Raw genomic sequence first — 9,898 nt, 5'->3', positions numbered from 1 at the left:
ACTGCAACCACAGGGGATGGGATCAAACATATTGCTTACACAGCTGGGATGCTGGAGTGACATGCTCAGGTAAGGACTGAACTTGTTCCCTACCTCTGGGATGAGGACACTTCTAAGGGACCTGGCTGTGACCTCAGGAAGCAACAAGTGGACACCAGAACATGGCTCTTTGTGTCAAGTTTTACTCTGAGCTGGAGTACAAGGGACACTTGTACACTGTTGGTGTCCCTTGTCCCTGGGGAAAGCCCTGTGGGAGCACACTGAGCCTGGCCCTGAAGCTGGAGCAGCCAAGCCTGGGGAGGTGCCTGGGGCTGGGAGAGGAAAGCCCTCACCCTTCCCCATTGTGCTGCCTGGTTCCCATCTTTCTCTTCCATTTGCCCAGGCCCTGTCTGGCAGGCTGGTCCCTATGCCAGGGGAATCTAGAGCAGCTCCCCCAGCCAACAGCAGCCTCAGGGAAGGGCGTGCAATGGCCCAGGACTTTTGGGGTTGTACCCCCAGCAGACACGAGAACCTCAGCCAAAGCAGAGGGGCTGCTCAGAGGGCAGGAGCACTGGGCTTGGGCAGAGGAGCAGGGTGGCAGGCAGCACCTTGTTCCTGTCCCGGGGTCACCCCATGAAAGCCAGCCCACAGGAGCATGGCCCCTCCAGGCAATGCTGACCCACTGCCCAGCCTCTCCTACCTGCCCTGTGCCCCAGGGGCTGTGCCAGCACCTCCTGGCTCTCCTCTCTGCCTGCCCTCACACCAGGAGCTCGTGTCAGCCCAGGGCTGCTCTCTGCCTGCTCTCCTGCCTTCTGCTCGAGTGGTGGCTGGGCACGTGCCTGTCCACACCACACTTTGTCCCTGCCTGAGGACCCCCGTTTTCCTGCTCCCCAGATGTGCCCCATGTAACAGAATCTTCCCAATAGCCCCAGCAGCCCCAGGGAACAGGCAGCTTCTCTGGCAATTCCAAGGGGTTCCTCAACCTCGCCTGAGCCTGGTGGAGCAGAGCCAGCTGCAGCAGCCCCCAGTGCCTGGGCCCATTTCTCTGGGCCCACGTGCTGTGGGTGCTGCAGTGATGGGTCTGGGGCCGGGCAGCCCAGGGGCTCCGGGCAGCAGCAGTTTGAGCAGTGCCTGTGGCTGGGGGCTTGGAGAGAGGGCACCCATGAATCTGGGCTGGATTCTGAGGAGCAGCAGGGGAGCCCTGAACTCTTTGTGCCATCAGCACCCACGGAGAGCTGCTGGGCTGGCCGTGGGGCTCTGCATGTGGCCACCTCAAAGATGAGGTGGAAGGTGGGCATGGAAGTGCCAGAGGGCTCTGGGAACTCACAGGTCTCCTTGGTTGCTCCAGGATTTGTGCGGCTGGTTGGAGGGGACAGCCCCTGCTCAGGAAGTGTGGAGGTCCACGACAGGGACCAGTGGAAAGCTGTCTGTCACTCCCACTTTGGTGCCAAAGCTGCCGAGGTGGTGTGCAGGGAGCTGCAGTGTGGCACAGCCCTGTCTGTCCATGGGGCAGCTCAGCTGGGAGAAGGGGCCGGTCCTGTCTGGGACAGAGAGCTGCAGTGTGTGGGGAATGAATCCACCATCCTCTTCTGCCCCTGGGGGGCCCCCAAGGACAAGGCCTGCACCCACAGCAATGGCACTCATGTCACCTGCACACGTAAGGACTTGGGGTATGATGGTGCCCACAGGGGCTGTGGTGGGGGCATGAGAGCAGGGTGGGCACTGGGTTATGCTGGGTGGGGTCAGGTGGGGTGAGGGGGTGGTCTGCAGCCCTAAAATTAGAGTGCTGCAGGAGGAGAAAGGCACGCTGTCCCTTTGGCCTCTCCTGCAGCTCCTGTGGGAGCAAGAGCACAAATGTGGCCTCTCTCACCCTCCTTTGTCCTTGAGTACACAGGGTTCAGGCTGGTGAACGGCAGCACAGCGTGTGAGGGCAGGGTGGAGGTGGAGGTGCTGGGAACGTGGGGGACCCTCTGTGCCTCCCTCTGGGACCTCTCGGACGCCCACGTTCTCTGTCGGCACCTCGGCTGTGGCTTTGCTGAGTCCATTCCTGGAGGAGGGCATTTTGGGAGAGGAACCGGCCCCGTCTGGAGAGACTCGTTCCACTGTGACGGGACTGAAGCCCACCTGGGGCAGTGCCCGGTGACTGCCCTGGGGGCCTCGCCGTGCTCCCAGGAGAACGCTGCTGCTGTCATTTGCTCAGGTGAGTGCTGGGCAGTGCTGCAAAGTCCATTTGCCCCTGGTGTGTGACACGGCCACACAAAGTTTTGCACCCCATGGCAGCACCAGGCTGAATTTCTGCTCTCACCAGGCCCGGCTCACCACATGTCTGTACGGCTGGTGGGCGGAGGGAGCCGGTGCGACGGGCGCGTGGAGGTCTTCCAGCACGGGACGTGGGGCAGAGTCCTGGATGAGCAGTGGGACATGCAGGAGGCCAGCGTGGTGTGCCGGCAGCTGCAGTGCGGAGAGGCAGAGGCAGCCTACACCCCCGTGAGGGCCGAGCAAGGACCAGGACCTGTGGGGCTGCGTGGGGTGCGGTGTGCAGGGCACGAGGCTAACCTGAGCCTCTGCAACACCTCCCTGCCTCAGAGCCACCCTGCAACAGGAATCATGGAGGACGTGGGGGTCGTGTGCCGGGGTGAGTGGTGCTGCACGTCCCCCAGGTGTGGGGCTGGGAGGGCAGCCAGCCCCTGAGCGTCGGGGTTCTCCCTGCTGCAGGGAGCCGGCGGGTCCGGTTGGTAGATGGGGCCGGGCGCTGTGCCGGGAGAGTGGAGATCTACTACCAGGGGCGCTGGGGCACCGTCTGCGACGACGCCTGGGACCTGGCCGACGCCGCCGTCGTTTGCCGCCAGCTGGGCTGCGGAGGGGCCCTGGAGGCAGCCGGCTCTGCTCGGTTTGGGGAGGGCTCCGGGCAGATCTGGCTGGATGGCGTCAACTGCTCCGGGGCCGAAGCTGCTCTCTGGGACTGCCCTGCCGAGGCCTGGGGGCAGCACGACTGCAGGCACAAGGAGGACGCGGGAGTCATCTGTTCAGGTCTGTGCTGGGAGTGGGGCTTTGAGCTGGGGCCAGTTAGGCTGGGTGAGGGCAGAACCAGGTAGGGCCAAGGCCATCAGTGGCTGACATCCAAGGATGTCCCTGGGGCCTCTCCTCCTTCCAGAGTTCATGGCCCTGAGGCTGGAGAACAGCGACGGCTGCTCTGGGCGCCTGCAGGTTTTCTACAACGGGACGTGGGGCAGCGTTTGCTCCAACTCCATGACCACCGAGACGGTGTCACTGGTGTGCAAGGAGCTGGGCTGCGGGAATGAAGGGGACCGGGAAATATTCTTAAACTCTGCCAAGATGTCTGGCACTGCGTGGCTGGATCACGTGGAGTGTGGGAAGAGAAACAGCTCCTTCTGGCAGTGTCCCTCTGCTTCTTGGCATCCGCAGTCGTGTACTGACCGCCGAGAAGAGGCCAACATCACCTGCAATGGTAAATCTGAGCCATCAAGGCACCAGGTCCTGTTGCCCACTGGGCATGGTGAAATGCAGAGAAGGAACCCAGAGAGGCTTTGACTTCCTGCTTTAGACCCTGTTGCTGCTGGTGGCACAAAGGTGACTTCAGCTCTCAGAGCCACCCATGTCCACCAGCAGCAAACAGCCGGGCTGCCAGCAGCTCCCTGGGGGATGCAGAGGCAACTGCAGGCAAGGTCTGAGAGGAGACCATGCAGGGCTTTCAGGAGTCCCCCCTCCTGGGACAGCCTCCTGCTGCTCTGTGAACCAGGGACCCTGTGGGGCCGAGCACTTGGTTCCCCCCTGCAGTGCCGTGTATGTCCCCTGAGTGAACAGGGTTCTGCTGCTGCCCTGACCCAGGCAGCATGGGGACGTGTGAGCAGAGGTCAGCTCTGCTCTCTTCTGCATGACCCCCAGAGCAGCCCTTTTCAGCCCAACTTCTCTTTCCTTTGGGACATGGACAGAAAGGCCACAGGTAGCTGCATGCCCCAACTCCACCAGCTGCACAGGTAGGGAGCTGCCCCTGCACGTGCCCCCCTCACGTGGCAGGGCTCTCCCAGCTGTCCTGGTGCCATGGGACATCGCTGCCTCCCCAGACAGGGAGAAGATCCGTACCGTGGGAGGCAAGGACGGCTGCTCGGGCAGAGTGGAGATCTGGCACCGCGGCACCTGGGGGACGCTGTGTGACAATGCCTGGGACATGCGGGACGCTGAGGTAGCATGCAGGCAGCTGGGCTGTGGCCCCGTGGTCTATGCCCTGGGCCAGGCTGCTGCTGGAGAGGGGACGGGCCCCATGTGGCTGATGGAGTGCAGGGGGACGGAGCTGTCTCTGCAGGACTGCTGGGCCCAGCCAGGGGACAGCAGTGCCTGCCGGCATAAGGCAGATGCGGCTGTGCATTGCTCAGGTGAGCAGTGGGGCTGGGAGACATGGCTGGGGGCTTGGCAAGGAGCTGTCTTGGGCATCTGCTCTTCTGGAGCCGCTGCTGGCCTGAGCAAGGGTGTTCCTGCAGGGTGGGGGGCTGGTGTTGGGTGGGGAGCAGCCTCAGTGGGGCTGGATGTGCCAGCACATCCCCTGGGCTGCCTGCACTGTCCTGTGAGCAGCCCAGAGCAGTGGTGCTGGACCCTGTCCTTGCCACCCTGCCCAGCCCCAAAGGAGGGACAATTCAGGTGGCAAATTTTGGGGTCATTTGCCAGGGAGGCTGCCTGGTGCCACAGCCCCAGCCTCTCAGCCCAGCTCCTCTGCTCCCCTGCAGCTGCACCCAGGACAGCAACACCCCCCTTGCAAGCAGGTAAGCTGTCCTTCCCCAGGGCTGGGGCTGTCCATGTCCACGCTGTGACCCACAGCCAGGGGAAGGGGCTCCTTGCTGGGCTGTGAGACTCCCAGAAAGCCGAAGCAGCTGGGAGAAGTCTGTGATGGACCCAGCAGGGTGGGAGCTGCCCCATCACCCAGCCCTATCCGCCCCCCCAACCCCTGCTGCCTTGTGTGGTCAGGAGTGGCATGTTCTGCCCCCAGCCTCTCCCTTGTCTGATGCTGCCCCTGCCATGTTTCTGCCCATGCAGATCCCCCACGGGGCCGTCCAACCACCAGCAGCGATAGAATCTCGGTGCCTGTCGTCATCTGCATCATCCTGGGGGCCCTCCTCTGCCTGCTCCTGGCCCTCCTGGCTGGGCAGGTGCGAAGCGCCAGGGCTCGGCGCAGAGGTGGGTCCTTCCCCAGTGGTCCTGGGGGGGAGATGCCTCCTGGCAGGGCTGGGCGTGCTGGGGGTGTTGGTGTTCTGGGGCACAGAAACAGAGCCGTGTGCTGCCTCCTGCCCCATGTGCTGCCCCACTGACTGACAGACCATGGGGCAACAACATCAAGGGGTGGAGAGAGTCCAGAGCCTGAGGCATCAGTTCTGGGGTGAGAAGAGAAATGTGAGAGCTGGGCTGGGTGAGAAGGGGAGGATGCACTGCTGGCAGTGCTCTGGGCAGCACTGGCAGGAGGAGCATGGGGCAGTGGAGTCCATCACCGTGGTGTCAGCCACCTCCCAACAGGACACGGGCTGTGCTATTGATGTGTGGGGCAGAGATGGAGCAGCTCCATGGGGAGGAGAAATGGGGAAATTGGTGCAGGGTCTGCACTGGGATATGACCTGGGGACCAAAGGGGCACAAGGGCTGTCTCCAAAGGGATGGTGCGAGGCTGACTCTGTCCCAGACCATCTCCATTTGGGATGCTGCCCTCCCTGGGGATGTGGCTGCAGTGCCAACACAACACAGCGGGGCTGTGCTGTGGGGACAGCCCTGTGCTGGCCTAGGGAATGGGGATGGGGGAGCCCAGTGGGGTCCTGTCCCTCTCTGCCCATTCCCACACCAGCCCTGCCTCTGTCCCCAGGCTCCGGGAGAGCTGGGGAGCCCTTCGCTGAGGCCGTGTACGAGGAGATCGCTTACAGCCTGGCGTGGGAGAAGCAGCCGAGGTTCAGTCTCTCAGGTGGGTGCAGGTCCCTGTGGAGGCACATCTGCGGGGCCCTTTCTCCCTGCCCCAGACCAGGGCTGTGTCCTGCAGCTCCTGCCCATGGTCCCCAAAATCGCTGGGCTGTGGGGATTTTGGGAGAGCATCCAGGTGCTGAGCCCCAAAGAGGAGCTTCCTCCACACCGACTCTGCCCATCCCAGAGGGGATAGCTCCTCTCTGCCTGGCCCTGAACCAAGGACTAAGTGAAGGGCTTTCCCAGGGCAGCTGTTGGAGTCCCTCTGAGAATTGTCTCTTTCCAAGGAACTGGTCTCCTCCTCATGCACCCCCAGCTCTGTGGGTGCCAATCCCCAGCAGTGCTGACCACCAGTCAGGGCAGCAGAGCTCATCCCACAGCACCCACTGCAGCTCTCTGCAGCCTCCTTTTCAGAGGGGTCCCTGACCCAGCTGCAGCCCTACCCCAGGCACATGAGGAGGAGGATGGTCTGGGGCCACACCCAGGGATAAGAGGTGGGGGGCGAGGAAGGGCTCCATATCTCCTCTCTGAACACAGACCAGACAGACAGCAGTGCCACCGAGTGTTATCATCAGAGCTGGAAGCATGAAGGCTCTGCTGTGACCCTGACACCAGCAGCATGTCAGCCCTGTGTCCCCACACACCCTCCCATCCTCTGCTCTGCAGGACATCTCTTCTCATTGCCACCACCTTCCCTCTCCTTTCAGATGTCCCTGTCCTGCCCGGAGGTTACCCAGCAGATGGCTATGATGATGCTGGGGAGGTTTCTGACCCTGGGGAGGATCCTGTCCCTGGGCAGGGGGACTGGGAAGTGCCCAGGACACCAGAGGAAGGAGATGGGCTGAGGCATGCAGTCACAGGTGAGAGGGCAATGCAGCACTGCCACTTCCTAGGTGCCAACCCCAGGCCTAGGAGAATCCATGCCATATTGAAAGCCTGACCATCCATGGAGAACCTGTCCTGGGATATTTTGTGGGGTCTGGGAGAATGGGCCAAATGTCTCAGGCTGGTGAGGACGAGGAAGGTGATAAACAGCCCCGAAGGGCACCCCACAGGCCCCACCACAGCAGCCTGCCTTGATGTTTACAGGGGGAAGCCTGCGCTCCCGGAGAAGTGCTGGGGTCCCTGGAGCTGAGGGAGACACCTCATCACCTTTCCTGGGGAGCACGGGCTATGACGATGTTGAAGAGGTGTCTCTGGCATGTCCCCATGAGGACACCCAGGAAGTGACACCAGAGCCCTGTGCACAAGAGTTCCAGAGCCCCAGGCCAGCAGAGCCCAGCCCTGCTGAGCAGCTGGGTGCAGCCAGGAGGGAGGAGAGCTCAGTGCCACTGGGAGAGCCGTGAGTGCCAGGGAATTGTCTGGTCTCCCTTTTCCAGCAGTCAGCAGATGCACATGGGTATTTGCCTTCTTGGTATTCCCCTGTTTTTATGCTGCATGTTGGTATTTGTTCATATTAAAACCCTCTGGGGGCTTTGCCCCAGATCCAGTCTTCCCTGACCATGTTTCTGGACATCTCCCTGAGGATGATGGAGTGGAGAGGAGCTCAAAGATGCAATGGCTGGGAAGGGACACATCTTAGAGCCAGCAGGATCGGGGTCTGCCTTTGGGGCTGACAGAGCCCCTGGTCCCTGGACACTATTCCTACTGACAGAGACATTTCCGTCCTGCCAGCCACAGGCAGTTTCCAGGCAAAGTGGATCTCTGGGAAGCCCCATGAGACAGTCCCTTGCAGTGCCCACCTTCTGCTGCCTTGGGCCCCCATGAAGCCCAAGGATGTCTTCCCAGCACCCACAGGCAGAGAAAGATCGGGTAAAAGAGCTGAACAGGGCGATGTCTTGGATCCTTGGGCAGGACTTGGCACCAGCTCCTGCTGGTGGGTCCCCACAGCCTTCCAGCTCTTCCCCAGCAGGCTCCTCTGCTGCAGGCTGGGAGGTGCTTTTGGTAGTGGGATGGTGGGCTGGAACACCTACTGGAGCATCTATTTAATCCCTTTGGGTCATCTCTCATGGCTGTGTATAGTCTTCTCTGGGTGAAGAACTGGCTGGAGGGCCATGCCCAGCGGGTTGTGGTTAATGGAGTTAAGTCCAGTTGGTGTCCCTTTACAAGTGGCATCGCCCAGGGGTTGGTACTGGGGCCTATCTTGTTTAATACCTTTATTAATGACCTAGATGATGGGATTGAGTGTACCCTCAGTAAGTTTGCAGACTATGGCCTGAGCAGCCATTCCTGCAGCCTCTGCCCGTGCTGCCCACAGCCCCCCAGCTGGTGGTGCTGCTCTGCAGAGCAAGGGGGCTGTGGTGTGTGGAGCCGTGGGGGCACTCTGCAGGGCCGTGCTGGTCAGGCTGGGAAGGCAGAGCCAGCTGGTGGGGGGCACTGCCACTGAGTGCCTCCCACACAAGTGGTTCCTTGGCCATGGATAGCTGGCACAGATAGCCGGCCTTCTTCAGAGTCAGAGACTCATGGAATAGCCCAAGCTGGAAGGGACCCACAAGGATCATCGAGTCCAACTCACTTCCAATGTCAGGATATGTTTTGGGGTGATTCACTGTATTCAGTCCATGAAATTTCATCTGAGGTATGACAACCAATTCAACAGAGAGCTTTCCCTATGCCTGCAGTGTTCCCTGGAGTAGCAGAGCTCTGCTTTTCCTTTTTCCACCCAGATTTAGCACCTCAGGGTGGCTCCACCTGGGATGTGCCCATGCTCTATGGGTTCCATGTGCTACTGACTCCCTGGCACACACTGTCCCTGCTGAGTGCTTGGGCTCTCCTGGCAGCTCCCTCTTTCCTCCTGAAAGAAGCCTGTCTGCCATTATCCCTCTCACCCACTGTGTACAGAGGCAGGTGAATTCACTGTCTCTGTGGGTGCTGTCCAAGAACAGGGAACAATCACAGGTGCAGCCTGGCAATGCTGCTGTGGCAGGACCCTTCTCCCCTCCACCTCTGCCATGTGTCCCTGAAGCTCCACCACAGGTCTACAAGGAAGGGTATCAGGCAAGTAAGTCAATGCATGGTCCTTTCTTTTATTGAAATACAAAGAAAGCCTGACCCACAATTTATACAAAGACTTGGAGTCATGTGAGACAGGTACATACAGTGTAGGAAGGTATGAACAATGATATTTCTTTGTGGGAAACACTATGAGGAGTAAAGCAAAGTAAAAAAAGAAAAAAATAGAAAAAAAAATAAAAAGGCTAGTGTCCTGGTCGGGGTCTGCTATAGACCGCCGAACCAGGATGAGGAGACGGATGAGGAATTCTACAGGCAGCTGACAGAGGTTGCAAAATCATCAGCTCTTGTACTCGTGGGGGACTTCAACTTCCCTGACATATCCTGGAAGCACAACACAGCCCTGAGAAAGCAGTCTAGGAGGTTTCTGGAGAGCGTGGAAGATAGCTTCCTGACGCAGCTGGTTAGTGAGCCTACCAGGGGAGGTGCCCCGCTAGACCTTCTCTTCACAAACAGAGAAGGACTGGTGGAGGACGTGATCGTCGGGAGCTGTCTAGGGCAGAGTGACCACGCAATGGTGGAGTTCACTATTCTTGGCGAGGCCAGGAAGGGGACCAGTAAAACCGCTGTATTGGACTTTCGGAGGGCTGACTTTGAGCTGCTCAGGACACTGGTTGGTGGAGTCCCTTGGGAGGCGGTTCTGAAGGGCAGAGGGGTCCAGGAAGGCTGGGCGCTCTTCAAGAGGGAAGTCTTAATGGCGCAGGAACGGTCTGTTCCCACGTGCCCAAAGACGAGCTGGCGGGGAAGAAGACCGGCCTGGCTCAACAGAGAATTGTGGCTTGATCCTAGGAGGAAAAAGAGGGTTTATAAGCTTTGGAAAAGTGGGCAGGCCACTAAGGAGGACTTTAAAGAAGTAGCGAGGCTGTGCAGGGACAAAATTAGGAAGGCCAAAGCTCATCTGGAGCTCAATCTGGCTACTGCCGTTAAAGATAACAAAAAATGTTTCTATAAAT

General features: G+C 60.1%; 1 protein-coding gene across 1 annotated transcript; it reads left to right on the top strand.

The window, feature by feature from the left end:
- Positions 1-1,833: 1,833 nt before the first annotated feature.
- LOC309891070 (scavenger receptor cysteine-rich type 1 protein M130-like) lies at positions 1,834-6,778 on the top strand (the record flags this gene model as incomplete). Its single annotated transcript, XM_082785456.1, has 8 exons — positions 1,834-2,179; positions 2,288-2,614; positions 2,695-3,009; positions 3,134-3,448; positions 4,029-4,373; positions 5,029-5,169; positions 5,842-5,937; positions 6,600-6,778. The coding sequence occupies 8 exons, from the start codon at positions 1,834-1,836 to the stop codon at positions 6,776-6,778; spliced, it is 2,064 nt and encodes a 687-aa protein (XP_082641582.1).
- Positions 6,779-9,898: the final 3,120 nt, after the last annotated feature.

This window comes from Aythya marila (genome assembly GCF_965140915.1).
Source record: "Aythya marila genome assembly, contig: HAP1_HAP1_SCAFFOLD_154, whole genome shotgun sequence".
NCBI classification, from domain to species: domain Eukaryota; kingdom Metazoa; phylum Chordata; class Aves; order Anseriformes; family Anatidae; genus Aythya; species Aythya marila.
The sequence above is the reverse complement of the archived record's forward strand: the minus strand, read 5'-3'. Positions and strand labels throughout refer to the sequence as shown.